Source organism: Nerophis ophidion, linkage group LG24 (genome assembly GCF_033978795.1).
Source record: "Nerophis ophidion isolate RoL-2023_Sa linkage group LG24, RoL_Noph_v1.0, whole genome shotgun sequence".
Taxonomy (NCBI): Eukaryota; Metazoa; Chordata; class Actinopteri; order Syngnathiformes; family Syngnathidae; genus Nerophis; species Nerophis ophidion.
The window spans coordinates 6,391,987-6,415,398 of NC_084634.1; the positions used below are offsets into that span (position 1 = coordinate 6,391,987).

The window sequence follows — 23,412 nt, forward strand, 5'->3', positions numbered from 1 at the left end:
TTTAGGTCTATTTTTTTTAAAAGCCTGGCTGGAGATCGACTGACACACCCCCCGCGGTCGACTGGTAGCTCGCGATCGACGTAATGGGCACCCCTGATTTACACCACCTTTCATCTAATATTGTATTTGATGTGCTACTCCCACACAAAAAAGGACCCTCGTGTAACGCTGTATTGTGTCTTGCAGAATAGCATGTCCATAAATGTTAATAACGTAAAAACTCCCCCTAAAATAATTGCATTAACAATTGTATCTGAAATCCATTAAAGATGTGCACACGTCATTTTTTTGTCAAGCTCTTTTTGTGAAAAAGCCTAAACTTTTGTGGTGTACTTTTGTCTTCCACTCTTTCATTCTCATCAATTCTGTTGTGTATTTTATTGCAACCGTTTTGTACAGCGATGGCACTGTTTTAGTACAAATTGTATTGTTATAGTTGTATTAGGGGTGTAACGGTACACAAAAATTTCGGTTCGGTACGTACCTCAGTTTAGAGGTCACGGTGAGGGTCATTTTCGGTACAGTATGAAAACAACAAAATATACATTTTTTTAGTTATTTATTTACCAAATTTGCAAAATCTTCCACCAAAATATAGTATTTTTCTTAGTGGAATATTTGATGTGAAGTAATGGGAACCTTGGATAGGTCAATAATTCTTAATAACATTGATTTTGATTCAATATTATGTTTTTAGCAATGACCCTTTGAAAGAAAAAAACAACAACTTTGTTTTATTAGTCAACATTGCAACTTTTTCGAAATTTCATCTAAATTATAAGCTTTTTTATTTAACTTTTTTTATGTTTTTGTTTATTTTAATAGTATTTTTAGAATGTGCCGTGGGCCTTTAAAACATTAGCTGTGGGCCGCAAATGGCCTCCGGGGCACACTTTTGACACGCCTGCTATAGATAATAAAAAATAAAATCTGATAAATCAATGGGTAAAAAGCAGAGCCTGGCGACGCATGCGCGTTTATCAAAACTCTCTCGCTCTCTCTGTCCCGGCCCCTCCCTCCCTAATGCTGTTGCGTGCACAATTTGTTTTGTTTTCAACCCTTTCTTAACCCCGAACGTACATTGAAAATACACGCAACCCTATCTTAAAATGCCGGACATTTGAGGCATTTAAAGGGGAACATTATCACCAAACCTACGCAAGTGTCAATATATACCTTGATGTTGCAGAAAAAAGACCATCAATTTTTTAAATCGATTTCCGAACTCTAAATGGGTGAATTTTGGCGAATTAAACGCCTTTCTGTTTATCGATCTTGAAGCGATGACGTCAGAACGTGACGTCACCGAGGTAACACACCCGCCATTTTCATTTTCACATTACAAACACCGGGTCTCAGCTCTGTTATTTTCCGTTTTTTCGACTATTTTTTGGAACCTTGGAGACATCATGCCTCGTCGGTGTGTTGTCGGAGGGTGTAACAACACTAACAGGGAGGGATTCAAGTTGCACCACTGGCAAGAAATCTGCCGCCAGACCCCCATTGAATGTGCCAAAGTGTCTGCACATTTTACCGGCGATGCTAAGACAGACACGGCACAGAGATGTATGGATAACCTGCAGATGCATTTGCAACGATTAAGTCAACGAAATCACAAAGGTGAGTTCTGTTGATGTTGTTGACTTATGTGCTAATCAGACATATTTGGTCGCGGCATGACTGCCAGCTAATCGATGCTAACATGCTATTTACGCTAGCTGTAACTCACCTTTGAATGCATATGTACATGTATGTGTATATGTATGTTTGAACAGTGAATGTATATGTATGTGTATATGTATGTTTGTACAGTGAATGCATATGTACATGTATGTGTATATGTATGTTTGAACAGTGAATGTATATGTATGTGTATATGTATGTTTGTACAGTGAATGCATATGTACATGTATGTATATATGTATGTTTGTACAGTGAATGCATATGTACATGTATGTATATATGTATGTTTGTACAGTGAATGTATATGTACAGTATGTGTATGTATATGTATGTTTGTACAGTGAATGTATATGTATGTGTATATGTATGTTGGTACAGTGAATGCATATGTACATGTATGTGTATATGTATGTTTGAACAGTGAATGTATATGTATGTGTATATGTATGTTTGTACAGTGAATGCATATGTACATGTATGTGTATATGTATGTTTGAACAGTGAATGTATATGTATGTGTATATGTATGTTTGTACAGTGAATGCATATGTACATGTATGTATATATGTATGTTTGTACAGTGAATGCATATGTACATGTATGTATATATGTATGTTTGTACAGTGAATGTATATGTACAGTATGTGTATGTATATGTATGTTTGTACAGTGAATGTGTATATACGTGTATGTTTATACAGTAAATGTATATATGTGTGTTTTTGTGTATGTAATTCAGTATACCGGAGCATATATGGGGCGGCATAGCTCGGTTGCTAGAGCGGCCGTGCCAGCAACTTGAGGGTTCCAGGTTTGATTCCCACTTTTCGCCGTTGTGTCCTTGGGCAAGACACTTTGCCCACCATCTCCCAGTGCCACCCACGCTTGTTTTAAATGTAACTTAGATATTGGGTTTCACTATGTAAAAGCGCTCTGAGTCTCTAGAGAAAAGCGCTATAGAAATATAATTCACTTCACTATATAAGATTTATATCAATTAAACATTTATTTTTGTCTCTCCAAATGAGCATTAATGATCTTGCTAAATAAGCCTGCTAACGATAGCATATAAGCTTCATACATTTTACAGAAATACTGTTAAAAAATATATATAATTTCCATTACCTCATTACCACTAGAGAGGAGTCAAATGTATTTTTCCAATATTGGTACCGGGCCGCAGAAGAATTTTTATTTAAAAAATAAATAAATAAATATATATATATATATATATATATATATATATATATATATTTTTTTTTTTTTTTTATTAAATCAAAATAAAAAACACAATATACACTTACAATTAGTGCACCAACCACAAAAACCTCCCTTTTTCATGACAAAAACGTCCCTTTTTCATGACAAAGAAGAAAGAAAAATAAAAGGACACCCCCCGGCCGCGGGACCAATTATTAAGCGTTGAGCGGTCCGCGGACACAAAAAGGTGTAAACCACTGGTTTACACCACTCGTAACTATATCCAATAGTTGCTTTTAAATAAACAATTACTTGGAAATTCACATTTTATTTCTTTCTTTAAACTGAAGAAAGAAAAACTGACTTTTTCTCCGGTGGCTTGGCGAAACGAGTGTGCACCACTTTTTATTGTCCCACAGAAACACGTGTTTGGCGAACAATTGTTCCACGGTTGAGAACACCTCGAAGACGTAAAAACAAGATGGTGTATGATGGACAAGGCGTTGTTGTCTGTTATTATAGTTAATTGGTCCGAATGAGAACATACATAAATGTCGTTTAAAAGAGGAAACGCCGTTAATAACAGTTTGTATCTGGATACATTCGTCTGAGTGCACGTTGACGCTTCTCGTGCTAGCCTAGCATGCTAGTTAGCTTAGCTTGTTAGCTGCTAACAAAAAAAGGCGGAAGTGATCAAAACACATCGCTAAGCAGAGATCAAATGTGAGTTTAAAGTGTTGTGATTGTGTGAAAATGCCCAAATTACAAATGCTGAGAGCGCTGGTGAATCAGCGACTAACCGCTGCGGTTGAAGAAATATTTGCGATGTTCGAAAGAACCATAGCGGAGTACGAGGAAGAACTTTCTCGAACAAAAGAGGAGAAGGAGCGACAACATCAACTACTGGACGCTGTTTTCAAGAAACATCAAGTTGTGTCACGCAGAACAGGTTTGTTTACTTCTCACTCTCATATGTCTATGTCAATATTAGCTACCTCTCTTTTTTATGTATATTTTCTGCTGGATCTACTAGGGCTGGGCGATATGGCCTTTTTTCAATATCTCGATATTTTTAGGCCATATCGCGACATACGATATATATCTCGATATTTTGCCTTAGCCTTGAATGAACACTTGATGCATATAATGACAGCAGTATGATGATTCTATGTGTCTACATTCAAACATTCTTCTTCATACTGCATTAATATATGCTACTTTTAAACTTTCATGCAGAGAGGGAAATCACAACTAAGTCAATTTAGCAAAAGTGTATTTATTAAACAGTTATTTAGCAGTGGCACAAACATTCATGTCATTTCCAAAACAGAAAGTGCAAGATTGTCAGAGACATTTTAAAACAAGCTATGAGTGCACTTTTGTGCATGATGTCACTAAGATGACATATTAAAACAACACTAAATTAAAGTGCACTTTTTTTACAGAATGCCAATATAGTTTAAAACAAATAAAGTGAACTTTTGTGCATGATGTCACACAAGATATTTCAATAAGCGTCACATAAAAATGAGCTGCATATCAAAAAGTACATGTCCTACGGTGTTGATGTGGAAATAGTTGCTTTTGGATGTGGCACCGAACGGAGATGTTGACATGCAGTGTTTCAAACACTCTTATTTATCTAGCGGGGTGACTTTTCAAACGATGCTACATATTAGCAGTGCTGCTACTTTTTGTAGCAACGCTTACACCGAATAAATGTTCAACATACTCCCGCTTGAAGCCAAACCACCCCCAGCACTTCATCTGCGGCCACCAAACTTCTGCCCCCCTACTCCATGAAGGAAAGGGAGTGCAGAGCAGAAAATAAACGGCAGATCAACTAGTCTAAAAGGGGAGTCTATTTAAAGGCTAGAGTATACAAATGAGTTTTAAGATGAGACTTAAATGTTACTGGGAGGGCATTCCAGAGTACTGAATAGAAAACGCTCTATAGCCCGCAGACTTTTTTTGGGCTCTGGGAATCACTAATAAGCCACAAAACTAATTCATAGTTTCGTGGCTAATTTCCCTTCCTGATTCTGACCATCCATCCATCCATTTTCTACCGCTAATTCCCTTTCGGGGTCGCGGGGGGCGCTGGCGCCTATCTCAGCTACAATCGGGCGGAAGGCGGGGTACACCCTGGACAAGTCGCCACCTCATCGCAGGGCCAACACAGATAGACAGACAACATTCACACTCACATTCACACACTAGGGACCATTTAGTGTTGCCAATCAACCTATCCCCAGGTGCATGTCTTTGGAAGTGGGAGGAAGCCGGAGTACCCGGAGAGAACACACGCATTCATGGGGAGAACATGCAAACTCCACACAGAAAGATTCCTAGCCTGGATTTGAACCCAGGACTGCAGGACCTTCGTATTGTGAGGCAGACGCACTAACCCCTCTGCCACCGTGAAGCTGATTCTGACCTACATGCATCAATGAGTGAAAGTAAACTTTTATTGTCAATCATCTTTCAATAAGCAAAGTAGTCAACACTTGATTTATGAAAAGAACATAAAGGTGACTGACTTTCCTTCAGTAGATGGTCTCCGAGTGAATGTGGGAGTTGTGCTCTAAAGAGGAATAGTTGATGGAGATACTCCATAAAAACACCACATAGTAAAACATGTTTTGGTAAGAGTTCCTTTTGGCCCAGCTACCAAAATGGCCATAAAGAAAAGCAATTTGTATGATGACAAAAACATAGTATGAATTTTAAAAGTAGTTTTGCAATGAGAATGTTTTTATGTTATGTTAAGAGAATGCCTGACAAGGTTAAAAGTAGAGATACGGTTTAGGTGTAATAGTCCGACTTGTATACAGGAAAACAATGTTTACACACTTCACACCAGTGAGTGTAAAGTTAAAAATGTCTCGATCAATGCTGGCTTGTACTTATAAAATCTTGTAAATTGCACCCCCTCCAATTTTCCAAACCATTTTTTCTTTTTGTACCTACTGTACCCCTTTTGAAGTAAGTTTAGTGGCTGGGACAAAATGAAGAATGTACAGCCCTTACCTCTGGGCTGATACTAAGCTGTTGACCTGTTTGACGCGTGCAAATGATTGAATGTCCAGTACTGTAGAAATGTGTTTGGATATGACAATCTGTTTATTCCAAGCTATCAAAAATAAATTAAATGTAGATTATACAACATAATGTCCTGGGTATGACGTTAAACTACATCCAGGCATGAGATGGGAGGTTGTGTGTGGGGTTAGTGAGTCCCAACTAACGTCTATAAAATGCACACAAAGAACCGTTTGCACCTTCTCTTGTGACTGGCGGGCGGTCAGCGCCATAAAGCTGGGTAAATGGGGCGCGGACAACAAACAGGACAGACTAAGTTCAACAGCCCAGTAAGGCAATTAGTCTAGAAGGATCTCTGATATAAAATACCCCTTCCAAACCGCACCAAGCCAGCGTGGAAGGCGTAGGCTAATAACCAGCATGAAAAGTACGCCAAATGGCAGAAACATGCTGAGGCTTTCGTCCGGCAGTGGACTGACAACGGCTGATGATGATACAACATAAAGTATGCTGACCTTGGCTGGCACATTGTCACGACACGACATGGTCAAAAACTGTTTGTCCTGCAATCGCCCTCCCGTGCTCACACCTGAACCTAATTTAAGGAGACTAGCATGGTAACCGCACCATAGCAACAGTCCCATCCCTGTCAACACTTCCCGGTTCTTAACAGAAAGTGGGTGGCGCAATCTGCCGGAAAAGGAAATTCAACATGAACTGATGCCAGCAATCATTTAGAGAAAATAAAATAAAAACAATATAAACAAATAAGGACATTTGGCTCCAACAAAGACTTTCCCGTGTTTTTATTGGTTGTTGAGCCACACACGTTTGACACACACGAGAACACAAATAATGTCAATGTGTTAACACTGTCAGTCAAAAACTATTTATTTTGTCTCTTAATATTTATTTACCTATTCACCCAACAGACGTCCAGCAGCCCCCCCACATTAAAGAGGAAGAGGAGGAAGTGTGGATCACCCAGGTGGGACCCTGTCTTCTAGGGCAGGAGGAGGCTGATCTCAGCAAGTTTCCACTGACTGTTGTCTCTGTGAAGACTGAAGAGCATGAAGACAAACCACCTGAGTCCTCACAGCTTCATCACAGTCCAAGTAAGCACAACATCCACATATTTTATTCTCAGGGCATTCACTCCATCACAACTGGACTCTTCACTTTGTCTAAGACGACGTTTGGCCTCTCATCCAAATAGGCTTCCTCAGTTCATGCTCATAGACTTCAAATCTTACATCTTTTCGTCTTCTATTCTATTCTAATTTATCAACATTTTTTAAAAACTCTTTAGTTGAAATACGTAATTGAAAAGTCTAAAAAGTTAAGTTTGATATTTTTAAGCTTATTTTTTGTGTTTTATTTGATATTGTCTCGTTTGTACGCCTGGTTGTGTACGAAGTTCAGTCTTTTCGCTGTTGTTTGGTAGTGAAGCTTTGACACAAAATCCTAACTAATTTGCTTCGAGATGAGTAATGTTCTTCTCTCCAACCATGAGCAACGATCCACTTACTCTGCTACCGCCTGGGTAGCTCAGTCGGTAGAGCATCAGACTTTTAATCTAGAAGTCCAGGGTTCAAGTCCCTTTTCAAGTGGTTTATCTCTTTACCTTCCAGCAAAACCTTATTTTCTGCTACCCAAAAGACAACATCAACAGCCGTACTGTATTTGTATGTGAAACAGGACGATTTAATAGTCAATTTAACAAAAAGCATTGGCAAAAGTACAATACACCTTAAAGGTTATCCAGGTTAAACATGACAACTGACTTTAAGACTACGCCAATAAGACAAGCAGGTCACGGACATCCTTTTAATAGCGTACGTATCATAAAAGGAGGCCAGAAAACAGAAAATTAAATTCCAGAAACTCATGGACTTCTTTCTTTGTCAGCACCCTCTCTGTCTACGATGATTTAAAACTGGCTTAACAGTCAATAGTTCTAATTCAGGCAGTTGGCAAACTTGATCTTTGACATTTTCCAGCTATTCGCTAATCACCCTAACTAATTTATTTCTGGATTAGGGTGCCAGTATTGTTCTTCTCTCCAACCATGGGCAGTGACATTGTAAAAAGAGCCTGGGTAGCTCAATTGGTAGAGCATCAGACTTTTAATCTGAAGGTCCAGGGTTCAAGTCCCTGTTCAGGTGGTTTAGCTCTTTACATTCCAGCATAATCTTATTTTCTGCTACCCAAAAAACAACATCAACAGCAGTCCTGTATTTGTATGTGAAACGACTTAATCACAATTTAATAGTCAAATTAAGAAAAAACATTGGCAAAAGTACAATACACCATAATACAACAAAATGGTTTTCCAGGTTAAACAAGACAACTGATTTTAAGACTGCGCCAGCAAGACGAGCAGCTCACGGACATCCTTTTAATAGCGTATGTGCCATAAAAGTCTCCTCAGTAATGACACTGTATCAAGAGACCATGCTACTATGCTGAAACCCGGGATTGAACCAAGGACCTCTAGATCTTCAGTCTATCGCTCTTCCAACTGAGCGACTTCAGCCAAAATATGCCCCCCTGGATCCACTGTTTTTGAATACACCCAAGGACTTACCTGTTGCTGACATTTGAATGCAAAAAGGAGGCATTCGCACAAGATTGTCACAACATAATTTTGATCAGCAGAAGAGAGACTTAAATTCCAGAAACTCAGGGACTTCTTTCTCTGTCTGCACCCTCTCTGTTTATGATGATATAAAACTGGCTTAACCACAATAGTTCTAGTTCAAGCAATTGGCCAACTAGAGCTTTGAAATTTCCCAGCTATTCGCTGAACATCCTAACTAATTTATGTCTGTATGAGGGGGTTATCTCCAACCATTGGCAATAACAAAGAAAGAAGAGCCTGGATAGCTCAGTCGGTAGAGCATCAGACTTTTAATCTGAGGGTCCAGGGTTCAAGTCCCTGTTCAGGCGCTTTATCTCTTTACCTTGCAGCATAATCTTATTTTCTGCTACCCAAAAGACAACATCAAAAGCAGTCCTGGAGCCTGTAGTATAAGGGGAAAAAAACTTAAACTGAAACCCAGCCAACTGAATTCTTTCTTTGAAATACACAAAATGTCTTACATGTTGCTGACATTTGAATGCAAAAAGAAAGCCTTTGCAAAAGATGGTCACAGCGTAATTTTGGTCAGCAGAACACAGACTAAAATTCCAGAAACTCAGGGACTTCTTTCTTTGTCTGCACCCTCTCTGTCTATGATGATTTAAAACTGTCTTAACAGTCAATATTTCTAGTTTAAGTAATTGGCAAGCTTAAACTTCGACAGTTCCCAGCTATTCACTAAACATGCTAACTAATTTAATTCTAGATGAATGTGACACTAAAATTCTTCTCTCCAACAATGGGCGATGATCACAAAAAAAGAGTCTGGATAGCTCAGTCGGTAGAGCATCAGACTTTTAATCTGAGGGTCCAGGGTTCAAGTCCCTGTTCAGGCAGTTTATCTCTTTACCTTGCAGCATAAGCATATTTTCTGCTACCCAAAAGACAACATCAACAGCAGTCCTGTATTTGTATGTGAAACAGCACGATTTAATAGTCAATTTAAGAAAAACGTTGGTAAAAGTAGAATACACCATAAAATAACATAATTGTTATCCAGGTTAAACATCCATCCATCCATCCATCCATTTTCTACCGCTTATTCCCTTTCGGGGTCGCAGGGGGCGCTGGCGCCTATCTCAGCTACAATCGGGCGGAAGGCAGGGTACACCCTGGACAAGTCGCCACCTCATCGCAGGGCCAACACAGATAGACAGACAACATTCACTCTCACATTCACACACTAGGGACCATTTAGTGTTGCCAATCAACCTATCCCCAGGTGCATGTCTTTGGAAGTGGGAGGAAGCCGGAGTACCCGGAGGGAACCCACGCATTCACGGGGAGAACATGCAAACTCCACACAGAAAGATCCCGAGCCTGGATTTGAACCCAGGACTGCAGGAACTTCGTAATGTGAGGCAGACGCACTAACCCCTCTGCCACCGTGAAGCCCGTTAAACATGACAACTGATTTTAAATCTGTGCCAGCAAGACAAGCAGGTCACAGACATACTTTTAATAGAGTACATGTCATAAAAGTCTACTCGGTAAAGACACTAGCAGAACAAGGACTTAAATTCCAGAAACTCATGGACTTCTTTCTTTGTCTGCACTCTCTCTGTCTACGATGATTTAAAACTGGCTTAACTGGCCAGTATTGTTCTTCTCTCCAACCTTAGGCAATAGCCACATAAAAAGAGCCTGGATAGCTCAGTCCGTAGAGCATCAGACTTTTAATCTGAGGGTCCAGGGTTCAAGTCCCTGTTCAGGCGGTTTAGCTCTTTACATTCCAGCATAATGTTATTTTCTTCTACCCAAAAGACAACATCAAAAGCAGTCCCGGAGCCTGTTGTATAAGGGGAAAAAAACTTCAACTGAAACCCAGCCACATGAATTCTTTCTTTGAAATACACAAAAGGACTTACCTGTGGCTGACATTTGAATGCAAAAAGAAAGCCTTTGCAGAATATTGTCACAGCGTAATTTTGGTCAGCAGAACAGAGACTTAAATTCCAGAAACTCAGGGACTTCTTTCTTTGTCAGCACCCTCTCTGTCTATGATGATTTAAACTGGTTTAACAGTCAATAGTTCTAGTTTAAGTAATTGGCAAGCTTAAACTTCGACAGTTCCCAGCTATTCACTAAACATGCTAACTAATTTACTTCTTGATGAGGGTGCCTGTATTGTTTTTCTCTCCAACCATGGGCAATACCTACTTACAAAGAGCCTGGATAGCTCAGTCGGTAGAGCATCAGACTTTTAATCTGAGGGTCCAGGGTTCAAGTCCCTGTTCAGGCGCTTTATCTTTTTACCTTGCAGCATAAGCATATTTTCTGCTACCCAAAAGACAACATCAACAGCAGTCCTGTATTTGTATGTGAAACAGCACGATTTAATAGTCAATTTAAGAAAAATAATTGGTAAAAGTAGAATACACCATAAAATAACATAATTGTTATCCAGGTTAAATATGACAACTGATTTTAAAACTGCACCAGCAAGACATGCAGGTCACAGACATACTTTTAATAGAGTACATGTCATAAAAGTCTCCTCGGTAAAGACACTAGCAGAACAAGGGCTTAAATTCCAGAAACTCATGGACTTCTTTCTTTGTCTGCACCCTCTCTGTCTACGATGATTTAAAACTGACCTAACTGGCCAGTATTGTTCTTCTCTCCAACCATTGGCAATACCAAAGTAAGAAGAGCCTGGATAGCTCAGTCGGTAGAGCATCAGACTTTTAATCTGAGGGTCCAGGGTTCAAGTCCCTCTTCAGGCGGTTTAGCCCTTTACATTCCAGCATAATCTTATTTTCTTCTACCCAAAAGACAACATCAAAAGCAGTCCCGGAGCCTGTTGTATAAGGGGAAAAAAACTTAAACTGAAACCCAGCCACGTGAATTCTTTCTTTGAAATACACAAAAGGACTTACCTGTTGCTGACATTTGAATGCAAAAAGGAGGCCTTTGCAGAAGATTGTCACAGCGTAATTTTGGTCAGCAGAACAGAGACTTAAATTCCAGAAACTCAGGGACTTCTTTCTTTGTCTGCACTCTCTCTTTCTATGATGATTTAAAACTGGCTTAACTGGCCAATATTGTTCTTCTCTCCAACCTTTGGCAATAACTACATAAAAAGAGCCTGGATATCTCAGTCGGTAGAGCATCAGACTTTTAATCTGAGGGTCCAGGGTTCAAGTCCCTGTTCAGGCGGTTGTAGCTCTTTACATTCCAGCATAATTTTATTTTCTTCTACCCAAAAGACAACATCAAAAGCAGTCCTGGAGCCTGTTGTATAAGGGGAAAAAACTTAAACTGAAACCCAGCCACCTGGATCTTTCTTTGAAATACACAAAAGGACTTACCTGTTGCTGACATTTGAATGCAAAAAGAAGGCCTTTGCAGAAGATTGTCACAGCGTAATTTTGGTCAGCAGAACAGAGACTTAAATTCCAGAAACTCAGGGACTTCTTTCTTTGTCTGCACTCTCTCTTTCTATGATGATTTAAAACTGGCTTTACCATCAAAAGTTCCATTTCTAGCAATTGGCCAGCTTGAACTTTGAAAGTTCCCAGCTATTCACTAAACATCCTAACCAATTTAATTCTTGATGAGGGTGACTGTATTGTTTTTCTCTCCAACCATGGGCAATATCTACATAACAAGAGCCTCGATAGCTCAGTCGGTAGAGCATCAGACTTTTAATCTGAGGGTCCAGGGTTCAAGTCCCTGTTCAGGCGGTTTATCTCTTTACCTTGCAGCATAAGCATATTTTCTGCTACCCAAAAGACAACATCAACAGCAGTCCTGTATTTGTATGTGAAACAGCACAATTTAATAGTCAATTTAAGAAAAACGTTGGTAAAAGTACAATACACCATAAAATAACATAATTGTTATCCAGGTTAAATATGACAACTGATTTTAAAACTGCGCCAGCAAGACAAGCAGGTCACAGACATACTTTTAATAGAGTACATGTCATAAAAGTCTCCTCGGTAAAGACACTAGCAGAACAAGGACTTAAATTCCAGAAACTCATGGACTTCTTTCTTTGTCTGCACTCTCTCTGTCTATGATGATTTAAAACTGGCTTAACTGGCCAGTATTGTTCTTCTCTCCAACCATTGGCAATATGAGACGAAGAAGAGTCTGGATAGCTCAGTCGGGAGAGCATCAGACTTTTAATCTGAGGGTCCAGGGTTCAAGTCCCTGTTCAGGCGGTTTAGCTCTTTACATTCCAGCATAATCGTATTTTCTGCTACCCAAAAGACAACATCAAAAGCAGTCCTGGAACCTGTAGTATAAAGGAAAAAAAAACTTCAACTGAAACCCAGCCACCTGGATTCTTTCTTTGAAATACACAAAAGGACTTACCTGTTGCTGACATTTGAATGCAAAAAGAAAGCCTTTGCAAAAGATTGTCACAGCGTAATTTTGGTCAGCAGAACAGAGACTTAAATTCCAGAAACTCAGGGACTTCTTTATTTGTCTGCACCCTCTCTGTCTATGATGATTTAAAACTGGCTTAACTGGCCAGTATTGTTCTTCTCTCCAACCATTGGCAATACCAAAGGAAGAAGAGCCTGAATAGCTCAGTTGGTAGAGCATCAGACTTTTAATCTGAGGGTCCAGGGTTCAAGTCCCTGTTCAGGCGGTTGTAGCTCTTTACATTCCAGCATAATTTTATTTTCTGCTACCCAAAAGACAACATCAAAAGCAGTCCTGGAGCCTGTTGTATAAGGGGAAAAAAACTTAAACTGAAACCCAGCCACCTGGATTCTTTCTTTGAAATACACAAAAGGACTTACCTGTTGCTGACATTTGAATGCAAAAAGAAGGCCTTTGCAGAAGATTGTCACAGCGTAATTTTGGTCAGCAGAACAGAGACTAAAATTCCAGAAACTCAGGGACTTCTTTCTTTGTCAGCACCCTCTCTGTCTATGGCTTAACAGTCAATATTTCTAGTTTAAGTAATTGGCAGGCTTAAACTTCGACAGTTCCCAGCTATTCACCAAACATGCTAACTAATTTACTTCTTGATGAGGGTGCCTGTATTGTTTTTCTCTCCAACCATGGGCAATATGTACTTACAAAGAGCCTGGATAGCTCAGTCGGTAGAGCATCAGACTTTTAATCTGAGGGTCCAGGGTTCAAGTCCCTGTTCAGGCGCTTTATCTCTTTACCTTGCAGCATAAGCATATTTTCTGCTACCCAAAAGACAACATCAACAGCAGTCCTGTATTTGTATGTGAAACAGCACGATTTAATAGTCAATTTAAGAAAAACGTTGGTAAAAGTAGAATACACCATAAAATAACATAATTGTTATCCAGGTTAAATATGACAACTGATTTTAAGACTGCGCCAGCAAGACATGCAGGTCACAGACATACTTTTAATAGAGTACATGTCATAAAAGTCTCCTCGGTAAAGACACTAGCAGAACAAGGACTTAAATTCTAGAAACTCATGGACTTCTTTCTTTGTCTGCACCCTCTCTGTCTATGATGATTTAAACTGGCTTAACCATAAATAGTTCTAGTTCAAGCATTTGGCAAACTTGAGCTTTGAAAGTTCCCTGCTATTCGCTAAACATTCTAATTATTTTACTTCAAGATGAAGGTACCAGTATTGTTATTCCTTTCAACCATGGGCAATGGTTTAGTAAAAAGGACCTGGCTAGCTCAGTCGGTAGAGCATCAGACTTTTAATATGAGGGTCCAGGGTTCAAGTCCCTGTTCAGGCAGTATATCTCTTTACATTCCAGCATAACCTTATTTTTTGCTACCCAAAAGACAACATCAACAGTAGTGCTTTATTTGTTTGTGAAACATCACAATTTAACAGTCAAATTAAGAAAAAGCATTGGCAAAAGTACAATACACCTTAAAGCAACGTAATGGTTACCCAGGTTAAACATGGATAGACTGCGGCAGCAATACCAGCAGGTCACGGAACATCCTTTTAATAGCGTACATGTCATACAATTTTCCTCCCTAATGAGACTATGTCAAGAGACCACACTACTATGCTGAAAGCCGGGATTGAACCAGGGACTTTAAGATGGTCAGTTTAACGCTCTCCCAACTGAACTACTTCAACAGAAGGCCAATATCTGAGGGTCCAGGGTTCAAGTCCCTATTCAAGCTTTTATATCTTTACCTTTCAGCAAAACATTATTTTCTACTGCCCAAAAGACAAAATCAAGAGCAGTCCTGTAGCCTATTGGCTAAGGTAAAAACACTTCAGCTGAAACCCACACATCTGGATCCACTCTTTGAAATGCACCCAAGGACTTACATGTTGCTGAAACTTGAATGCCAAAAAGAGGCTTTCACAGAAGATTGTCACATGATATTTTTGGTCAGCAGAACAGAGACTTAAATTCCAGAAACTCAGAGACTTCTTTCTTTGTCTGCACCCTCTCTGTCTATGATGATTTAAAACTGGCTTAACCATCACTAATTTGAGTTCAAGCAATTGGCAAGCTTGATCTTTGACATTTTCCAGCTATTCGCTAATCACCCTAACTAATTTACTTCTGGATTAGGGTGCCAGTTTTGTTCTTGTATCGAACCATGGGCAGTGACAATGTAAGAATAGCCTGGATAGCTCAGTTGGTAGAGCATCAGACTTTTAATCTGAGGGTCCAGGGTTCAAGTCCCTGTTCAGGCGGTGTAGCTCTTTACATTCCAGCATAATCGTATTTTCTGCTACCCAAAAGACAACATCAAAAGCAGTCCTGGAGCCTGTTGTGTAAGGGGAAAAAAACTTAAACTGAAACCCAGCCAACTGAATTCTTTCTTTGAAATACACAAAATGACTTACCTGTTGCTGACATTTGAATGCAAAAAGAAAGCCTTTGCAGAAGATTGTCACAGCGTAATTTTGGTCAGCAGAACAGAGACTAAAATTCCAGAAACTCAGGGACTTCTTTCTTTGTCAGCACCCTCTCTGTCTATGATGATTTAAAACTGGCTTAACAGTCAATAGTTCTAGTTCAAGCAATTGGCAAACTCTAGCTTTGACAGTTCCTAGCTATTCACTGAACATTCATCCATCCATCCATTTTCTACCGGTTATTCCCTTTGGGGTTACGGGGGGTGCTGGTGCCCATCTCAGTTGCATTCGGGTGGAAGGTGGTGTACACCCAGGACAAGTCGCCACATCATCGCCGGGCCAATACAGATAGACAGACAACATTCACACTCACATTCCCACACTAGGGCCAATTTAGTTTTGCCAATCAACCTATCCCCAGGTGCATGTCTTTGGAAGTGGGAGGAAGCCGAAGTACCAGGAGGGAACCCACGTAGTCACGGGGGAAACATGCAAACTCTACACTGAAAGATCCCAAGCCCGGGGTTGAACCCAGGACTACTCAAGACCTTTATATTGTGAGGCAGACGCACTAACCCCTCCCACCGTGCAACCCCATTCGCTAAACATCCTAACTAATTTACTTCTAGATGAGGGTGCCAGTATTGTTCTTCTCTCCAAACATCGGCAACAATTAAAGAAAAAGAGCCTGGATAGCTCAGTCGGTAGAGCATCAGACTTTTAATCTGAGGGTCCAGGGTTCGAGTCCCTGTTCAGGCGGTTTATGTCTTTACCTTCCAGCATAATCTTATATTCTTCTGCCCAAAAGACAACATCAACAGCGGTCCTGTAGCCTGTTGTATAAGGGAGAACATTTCGGCTGAAATACACAAATGTCAACAACTTGCCTGTTGCTGACATTTGAATGCAAAAAGGAGGCCTTCGCAAAAGATTGTCACAACATATTTTTGGTCAATAGAACAGGGACTTAAATTCCAGAAACTCAGGGACTTCTTTCTTTGTCTGCACCCTCTCTGTCTATGATGATTTAAAACTGGCCTAACAATCAAAAGTTCTATTTCAAGCAATTGGCAAGCTTAAACTTCGACAGTTCCCAGCTATTCACTAAACATCCTAACTAATTTACTTCTAGACGAGGGTGCCTGTATTGTTTTTATCTCCAACCATGGGCAATAAGTATGTAAAAAGAGCCTGGATAGCTCAGTCGGTAGAGCATCAGACTTTTAATCTGAGGGTCCAGGGTTCAAGTCCCTGTTCAGGCAGTTTATCTCTTTACCTTGCAGCATAAGCATATTTTCTGCTACCCAAAAGACAACATCAACAGCAGTCCTGTATTTGTATGTGAAACAGCACGATTTAATAGTCAATTTAAGAAAAACGTTGGTAAAAGTAGAATACACCATAAAATAACATAATTGTTATCCAGGTTAAATATGACAACTGATTTTAAAACTGCACCAGCAAGACAAGCAGGTCACAGACATACTTTTAATAGAGTACATCTCATAAAAGTCTCCTCGAAAAAGACACTAGCAGAACAAGGACTTAAATTCCAGAAACTCAGGCACTTCTTTCTTTGTTTGCAGCCTCTCTGTCTATGATGATTTAAAACTGGCTTAACAGTCAATAGTTCTAGTTCAAGCAATTGGCAAACTAAAGCTTCGACAGTTCCCAGCTATTCGCTAAACATCCTAACTAATTTAATTCTGGAGGAGGGTGCTAGTATTGTTCTTCTCTCCAACCATGGGCAACACTATGAGAAGACGAGCCTGGATAGCTCAGTTGGTAGAGCATCAGACTTTTAATCTGAGGGTCCAGGGTTCAAGTCCCTGTTCAGGCGGTATATCTTTACCTTCCAGCATAATCTTATTTTCTGCTCCCCAAAAGACAACATCAAAAGCAGTCCTGGAGCCTGTTGTGTAAGGGAAAAAACGCCTCAACTGAAATCCAGCCACCTGGATCCTTTCTTTGAAATAACACCAAGGACTTACCTGTTGCTGACATTTGAATGCAAAAAGAAGGCATTTGCAGAAGATTGTCACAACATATTTTTGGTCAGCAGAACAGAGACTTAAATTCCAGAAACCCAGGGACTTCTTTCTTTGTCTACACCCTCTCTGTCTACAATAATTTAAAACTGGCTTAACAGTCACTAGTTCTAGTTCAAGAAATTGGCAAGCTTGAGCTTTGAAACTTCCCAGCTAATCGCTAATCATTCTAACTAATTTACTTCTCGGTGAGAGTGCCAGTATTGTTCTTCTCTCCAACCATGGGCAATAATCAAAAATAAAAGAGCCTGGGTAGCTCAGTCGGTAGAGCATCAGATTTTTAATCTGAGGGTCCAGGGTTCAAGTCCCTGTTCAGGCGGTTTATGTCTTTACCTTCCAGTATAAGCTTATTTTTTGCTGCCCAAAAGATAACATCAACAGCAGTCCTGTAGCCTGTAGGATAAGGGAAAAAACACTTCAGCTTAAACCCACGCACCTGGATCCACTCCTTGAAATACACCCAAGGACTCACCTGTTGCTGACAATTGAATGCAAAAAGGAGGCCTCCAAAGAAGATTGTCACAGCATATTTTTGGTCCGCAGAACTGAGACTTAAATTCCAGAAACTCAGGGACTTCCTTCTTTGTCTGCACCCTCTCTGTCTATGATGATTTAAAAAGGGTTTAACCGTCACTAGTTCTAGTTCAAGCAATTGGCAAGCTTGAGCTTTGAAACTTCCCAGCTAGTCGCTAATCATTCTAGCTAATTTAATTCTTGGTGAGAGTGCCAGTATTGTTCTTCTCTCCAACCATGGGCAATAACCAAACCAAGAGAGCCTGGGTAGCTCAGTCGGTAGAGCATCAGACTTTTAATCTGAGGGTCCAGGGTTCAAGTCCCTGTTCAGGTAGTGCATATCCTTACCTTCAGGCAAAACTTTATTTTCTGCTGCCCAAAAGACAACATCAAGAGCAGTCCTGTAGCCTGTAGGATAAGGGAAAAAACACTTCAGCTGAAACCCACGCTTCTGGATCCACTCCTTGAAATACACCCAAGGACTTACCTGTTGCTGACAATTGAAAGCAAAAAGGAGGCCTCCGAAGAAGATTGTCACATCATATTTTTGGTCCGCAGAACAGAGACTTAAATTTCAGAAACTCAGGGACTTCTTTCTTTGTTTGCAGCCTCTCTGTCTATGATGATTTAAAACTGGCTTAACTGTTACTAGTTCTAGTTCAAACAATTGAGAAACTTTAGCTTTGACAGTTCCCAGCTATTCGCTAAACATCCTAACTAATGCACTTCAAGATGAGGGTGCCAGTATTGTTCTTCTCTCCAACGATAGGCAGTGATAATTTTAGGAGAGCCTGGATAGCTCAGTCGGTAGAGCATCAGACTTTTAATCTGAGGGTCCAGGGTTCAAGTCCCTGTTCAGGCGGTCTACTTTATCTTTCAACATAACTTATTTTCTGCTACTGAAAAGACAACATCAACAGTAGTCACATATTTGTATGTAAAACTATTTAATTGCGATTTAATAGTCAATTAAAGAAAAAACCTTGGCAAAAGTACAATACACCATAAAACCACATAATGGTTACCCAGGACAACTGATGAACAAAGACATCCTTTTGATTTAATACATGCCATAAAAGCCTCCTCAGTAGTGACACTATGCCAAGAGACCACACTACTGTGCTGAAATCCAGGATAGAACCAGGGACCATAATATCCGCAGTCTATCGCTCTCCCAACTGAGCTATTTCAGCTGAGGGAGGAGCCACTTCAGCTGAAACCCAGCCACCTGGATCCACTGTTTGAAATACACCAAAGGACGAACCTGTTGCTGACATTTGATTGCAAAAAGTAGGCCTTCGCACACGATTGTCACAACATATTTTTGGTAAGCAGAACAGAGACTTAAATTTAAGAAACTCATGCACTTCTTTCTTTGTCTGCACCCTCTCTGTCTATGATGATTTAAAACTGGCTTAACCATCAATAGTTCTAGTTCAAACAATTGGCAAACTGGAGCTTTGAAAGTTCCCAGCTATTTGCTAAACATTCTATTTTACTTCAAGATGAGGGTACCAGTATTCTTATTCCTTTCAACCATGGGCAATGATTTATTAAAAAGAGCCTGGAAAGCTCAGTCGGTAGAGCATCAGACTTTTAAGCTGAGGGTCCAGAGTTCTAGTCCCTGTTCAAACGGTTTATCTCTTTACATTCCAGCATGAACTTATTTTGTGCTACCCAAAAGAGAACATCAAAAGCAGTGATGTACTTTTATAAGAGTACATGCCACAAAAATCTCCTCAGTAATGACATTGTCTCAAGAGAGCCCACTATTATGTTGAAACCTGGGATTGAACCAGGAACCTTTAGCTCTTCAGTCTTCACCCAACTGAGCTACTTCAGTTGAGGGTAAGATCTCTTCAGTTGAGACCCACCCACATGTATCCACTCTTTGGAATACACTTACATGTTGCTGATATTTGAATACAAAAAGGAGGCCTTTGCAGAATTTTGTCACTTTATATTTTTGGTCAGCAGAACATGGACTTAAATTCCAAAAACTCAATAACTTCTTTCTTTGTCTGCACCCTCTCTGTCTATGATTATCAATAGTTCTAGTTCAAGCAATTGGAAAGCTTGAGTTTTGAAAGTTCCCAGCTATTCGCTAAACATTCTAACTAATTTACTTCTCAATTTACTTACCATGAATTGATTAACGTGGACCCCGACTTAAACAAGTTGAAAAACTTATTGGGGTGTTACCATTTAGTGGTCAATTGTACGGAATATGTACTGTACTGTGCAATCTACTAATAAAAGTTTCAATCAATCAAAACTCGGTGAGGTTTCCAGTATTGTTCTTCTCTCCAACCATGAGCAACACAATAAGAAAAAGAGCCTGGATAGCTCAGTCGGTAGAGCATCAGACTTTTAATCTGAGGGTCCAGGGTTCAAGTCCCTGTTCAGGCGGTATATCTTTACCTTCCAGCATAATCTTATTTTCTGCTACCCAAAAGACAACATCAAAAGCAGTCCTGGAGCCTGTTGTGTAAGGGAAAAAACACCTCAACTGAAACCCAGCCACCTGGATCCTTTCTTTGAAATACACCCAAGGACTTAACTGTTGCTGACATTTGAATGCAAAAAGAAGGCATTTGCAGAAGATTGTCACAACATATTTTTGGTCAGCAGAACAGAGACTTAAATTCCAGAAACCCAGGGACTTCTTTCTTTGTCTACACCCTCTCTGTCTACAATAATTTAAAACTGGCTTAACAGTCAATAGTTCTAGTTCAAGCGGTTGGCAAGCTTGAGCTTTGACATTTCCCAGCTATTCGCTGAACATCCTAACTCGTTTACTTCTAGATGAATGTGACAGTAATATTCTTCTCTCCAACAATGGGCGATTTTTACGTTAAAAGAACCTGGATAGCTCAGTCGGTAGAGCATCAGACTTTTAATCCGAGGGTCCAGGGTTCAAGTCCCTGTTCAGGTGGTTTAGCTCTTTACATTCCAGCATAAGCTTATTTTCTGCTACCCAAAAGAGAACATCAAAAGCAGTGATGTACTTTTATAAAATTACATGCCACAAAAATCTCCTCAGTAATGACATTGTCTCAAGAGAGCCCACTATTATGCTGAAACCTGGGATTGAACCAGGAACCTTTAGATCTTCAGTCTAGCACTCTCCCAACTGAGCTACTTCAGGGAAAAAACCTCTTCAGCTGAAACCCACCCACATGGATCCACTCTTTGAAATACACCCAAGGACTTACATGTTGCTGATATTTGAATACAAAAAGGAGGGCCTTTGCAGAATTTTGTCACTGCATATTTTTGGTCAGCAAAACAGAGACTTAAATTCCAGAAACTCAGGCACTTCTTTCTTTGTCTTGCACCCTCTCTGTCTATGATGATTTAAAACTGGCCTGGATAGCTCAGTCGGTAGAGCATCAGACTTTTAATCTGAGGGTCCAGGGTTCAAGTCCCTGTTCAGGCGGTTTATCTCTTTACCTTCCAGCATAAACTTGTTTTCTGCTACCCAAAAGACAACATCAACAGCAGTCCTGTATTTGTATGTGAAACAGTACGATTTAATAGTCAATTTAAGAAAAACGTTGGTAAAAGTAGAATACACCATAAAATAACATAATTGTTATCCAGGTTAAATATGACAACTGATTTTAAATCTGTGCCAGCAAGACATGCAGGTCACAGACATACTTTTAATAGAGTACATGTCATAAAAGTCTCCTCGAAAAAGACACTAGCAGAACAAGGACTTAAATTCCAGAAACTCAGGGACTTCTTTCTTTGTCTGCACCCTCTCTGTCTATGATGATTTAAAACTGGCTTAACCATCAAAAGTTCTATTTCAAGCAATTGCAAGCTTAAACTTTGACAGTTCCCAACTATTCACTAAACATCCTGACTAATTTACTTCTTGATGAGGGTCAATCAATCAATCAATTCCTGTATTGTTCTTCTCTCCAACCATGGGCAATACAATAGGAATGAGAGCCTGGATAGCTCAGTCGGTAGAGCATCAGACTTTTAATCTGAGGGTCCAGGGTTCAAGTCCCTGTTCAGGCAATCTATCTCTTTACCTTGCAGCATAATCTTATTTTCTGCTACCCAAAAGACAACATCAACAGCAGTCCTGTATTTGTATGTGAAACAGCACGATTTAATAGTCAATTTAAGGAAAATCATTGGTAAAAGTACAATACACCATAAAAAACATAATTGTTATCCAGGTTAAATATGACAACTGATTTTAAAACTGCACCAACAAGACAAGCAGGTCACAGACATTATTTTAATAGAGTACATGTCATAAAAGTTTTCTCGATAAAGACACTAGCTCAAGAGACCACAATACTAGGCTGAAACCAGGATTGAACTAATAACCTTTAGAACTTCAGTCTATCACTCTCCCAAATGAGCTACATCAACTGAGGGCACCATCACTTCGACTGAAACCCAGCCACCTGGATCCACTCTTTGAAATACACCCAAGGACGAACCTTTTGCTGACATTTGAATGCAAAAAGTAGGCCTTCGCACAAGATTGTCACAACATATTTTTGGTCAGCAGAAGAGAGACTTAAATTCCAGAAACTCATGCACTTCTTTCTTTGTCTGCACCCTCTCTGTCTATGATGATTTAAAACTGGCTTAACCATCAATAGTTCTAGTTCAAGCAGTTGGCAAACTGGAGCTTTGAAAGTTCCCAGCTATTTGCTAAACATTCTATTTTACTTCAAGATGAGGGTACCAGTATTGTTATTCCTTTCAACCATGGGCAATGATTTATTAAAAAGAGCCTGGAAAGCTCATTCGGTAGAGCATCAGACTTTTAATCCGAGGGTCCAGGGTTCAAGTCCCTGTTCAGACTGTTTATCTCTTTACATTCCAGCATAAGCTTATTTTCTGCTGCCCAAAAGAGAACATCAAAAGCAGTGATGTACTTTTATAAAATTACATGCCACAAAAATCTCCTCAGTAATGACATTGGGTCAAGAGAGCCCACTATTATGTTGAAACCTGGGATTGAACCAGGAACCTTTAGATCTTCAGTCTAGCACTCTCCCAACTGAGCTACTTCAGGGAAAAAAACTCTTCAGCTGAAACCCACCCACATGTATCCACTCTTTGAAATACACCCAAGGACTTACATGTTGCTGATATTTGAATACAAAAAGGAGGCATTTGCAGAATTTTGTCACTGCATATTTTTGGTCAGCAGAACAGAGACTTAAATTCCAGAAACTCAGGCACTTCTTTGTCTGCACCCTCTCTGTCTATGATGATTTAAAACTGGCTTACCCATCAATAGTTCTAGTTCAAGCAATTGGAAAGCTTGAGTTTTGAAAGTTCCCAGCTATTCGCTAAACTTTCTGACTAATTTACTTCTCAATTTACTTACAATTAGTTGATTAACGTGGATCCCGACTTAAACAAGTTGAAAAACTTATTCGAGTGTTACCATTTAGTGGTCAATTGTACGGAATATGTAGTGTACTGTGCAATCTACTAATCAAAGTTTCAATCAAT

General features: G+C 39.7%; 2 protein-coding genes and 28 non-coding genes across 35 annotated transcripts in view; 26 read left to right on the forward strand and 4 right to left on the reverse strand.

The window, feature by feature from the left end:
* LOC133542443 (zinc finger protein 2-like) overlaps positions 1-23,412 on the reverse strand; it is a 272,490-nt gene that overhangs the window by 68,344 nt on the left and 180,734 nt on the right. The window lies entirely within an intron of this gene.
* LOC133542500 (zinc finger and SCAN domain-containing protein 12-like) overlaps positions 3,321-23,412 on the forward strand; it is a 29,763-nt gene continuing 9,671 nt past the window's right edge. The window contains exons 1-2 of the mRNA XM_061886699.1: positions 3,321-3,832; positions 6,858-7,040. Of these exons, the coding sequence (XP_061742683.1) occupies positions 3,637-3,832; positions 6,858-7,040 (379 nt within the window). The 5' untranslated portion in view covers positions 3,321-3,636. The remainder of the gene's footprint in view (positions 3,833-6,857; positions 7,041-23,412) is intronic.
* On the forward strand, positions 7,463-7,535 carry trnak-uuu (transfer RNA lysine (anticodon UUU)). Its single transcript has one exon. It is a non-coding gene; the product is annotated as a tRNA-Lys (tRNA).
* trnak-uuu (transfer RNA lysine (anticodon UUU)) lies at positions 8,018-8,090 on the forward strand. Its single transcript has one exon. It is a non-coding gene; the product is annotated as a tRNA-Lys (tRNA).
* Positions 8,389-8,461, reverse strand: trnaf-gaa (transfer RNA phenylalanine (anticodon GAA)). The gene has a single exon. It is a non-coding gene; the product is annotated as a tRNA-Phe (tRNA).
* trnak-uuu (transfer RNA lysine (anticodon UUU)) lies at positions 8,802-8,874 on the forward strand. Its single transcript has one exon. It is a non-coding gene; the product is annotated as a tRNA-Lys (tRNA).
* trnak-uuu (transfer RNA lysine (anticodon UUU)) lies at positions 9,330-9,402 on the forward strand. Its single transcript has one exon. It is a non-coding gene; the product is annotated as a tRNA-Lys (tRNA).
* trnak-uuu (transfer RNA lysine (anticodon UUU)) lies at positions 10,209-10,281 on the forward strand. The gene has a single exon. It is a non-coding gene; the product is annotated as a tRNA-Lys (tRNA).
* trnak-uuu (transfer RNA lysine (anticodon UUU)) lies at positions 10,736-10,808 on the forward strand. Its single transcript has one exon. It is a non-coding gene; the product is annotated as a tRNA-Lys (tRNA).
* On the forward strand, positions 11,220-11,292 carry trnak-uuu (transfer RNA lysine (anticodon UUU)). Its single transcript has one exon. It is a non-coding gene; the product is annotated as a tRNA-Lys (tRNA).
* trnak-uuu (transfer RNA lysine (anticodon UUU)) lies at positions 11,653-11,725 on the forward strand. The gene has a single exon. It is a non-coding gene; the product is annotated as a tRNA-Lys (tRNA).
* trnak-uuu (transfer RNA lysine (anticodon UUU)) lies at positions 12,180-12,252 on the forward strand. The gene has a single exon. It is a non-coding gene; the product is annotated as a tRNA-Lys (tRNA).
* trnak-uuu (transfer RNA lysine (anticodon UUU)) lies at positions 12,663-12,735 on the forward strand. The gene has a single exon. It is a non-coding gene; the product is annotated as a tRNA-Lys (tRNA).
* trnak-uuu (transfer RNA lysine (anticodon UUU)) lies at positions 13,097-13,169 on the forward strand. Its single transcript has one exon. It is a non-coding gene; the product is annotated as a tRNA-Lys (tRNA).
* Positions 13,612-13,684, forward strand: trnak-uuu (transfer RNA lysine (anticodon UUU)). Its single transcript has one exon. It is a non-coding gene; the product is annotated as a tRNA-Lys (tRNA).
* Positions 14,189-14,261, forward strand: trnak-uuu (transfer RNA lysine (anticodon UUU)). Its single transcript has one exon. It is a non-coding gene; the product is annotated as a tRNA-Lys (tRNA).
* trnak-uuu (transfer RNA lysine (anticodon UUU)) lies at positions 15,118-15,190 on the forward strand. The gene has a single exon. It is a non-coding gene; the product is annotated as a tRNA-Lys (tRNA).
* Positions 16,042-16,114, forward strand: trnak-uuu (transfer RNA lysine (anticodon UUU)). The gene has a single exon. It is a non-coding gene; the product is annotated as a tRNA-Lys (tRNA).
* Positions 16,545-16,617, forward strand: trnak-uuu (transfer RNA lysine (anticodon UUU)). The gene has a single exon. It is a non-coding gene; the product is annotated as a tRNA-Lys (tRNA).
* On the forward strand, positions 17,123-17,195 carry trnak-uuu (transfer RNA lysine (anticodon UUU)). The gene has a single exon. It is a non-coding gene; the product is annotated as a tRNA-Lys (tRNA).
* On the forward strand, positions 17,650-17,722 carry trnak-uuu (transfer RNA lysine (anticodon UUU)). The gene has a single exon. It is a non-coding gene; the product is annotated as a tRNA-Lys (tRNA).
* trnak-uuu (transfer RNA lysine (anticodon UUU)) lies at positions 18,178-18,250 on the forward strand. Its single transcript has one exon. It is a non-coding gene; the product is annotated as a tRNA-Lys (tRNA).
* Positions 18,706-18,778, forward strand: trnak-uuu (transfer RNA lysine (anticodon UUU)). The gene has a single exon. It is a non-coding gene; the product is annotated as a tRNA-Lys (tRNA).
* Positions 20,253-20,325, forward strand: trnak-uuu (transfer RNA lysine (anticodon UUU)). Its single transcript has one exon. It is a non-coding gene; the product is annotated as a tRNA-Lys (tRNA).
* Positions 20,779-20,851, forward strand: trnak-uuu (transfer RNA lysine (anticodon UUU)). The gene has a single exon. It is a non-coding gene; the product is annotated as a tRNA-Lys (tRNA).
* Positions 20,992-21,064, reverse strand: trnaf-gaa (transfer RNA phenylalanine (anticodon GAA)). Its single transcript has one exon. It is a non-coding gene; the product is annotated as a tRNA-Phe (tRNA).
* On the forward strand, positions 21,283-21,355 carry trnak-uuu (transfer RNA lysine (anticodon UUU)). Its single transcript has one exon. It is a non-coding gene; the product is annotated as a tRNA-Lys (tRNA).
* Positions 21,876-21,948, forward strand: trnak-uuu (transfer RNA lysine (anticodon UUU)). Its single transcript has one exon. It is a non-coding gene; the product is annotated as a tRNA-Lys (tRNA).
* Positions 22,681-22,753, forward strand: trnak-uuu (transfer RNA lysine (anticodon UUU)). The gene has a single exon. It is a non-coding gene; the product is annotated as a tRNA-Lys (tRNA).
* trnaf-gaa (transfer RNA phenylalanine (anticodon GAA)) lies at positions 22,894-22,963 on the reverse strand. The gene has a single exon. It is a non-coding gene; the product is annotated as a tRNA-Phe (tRNA).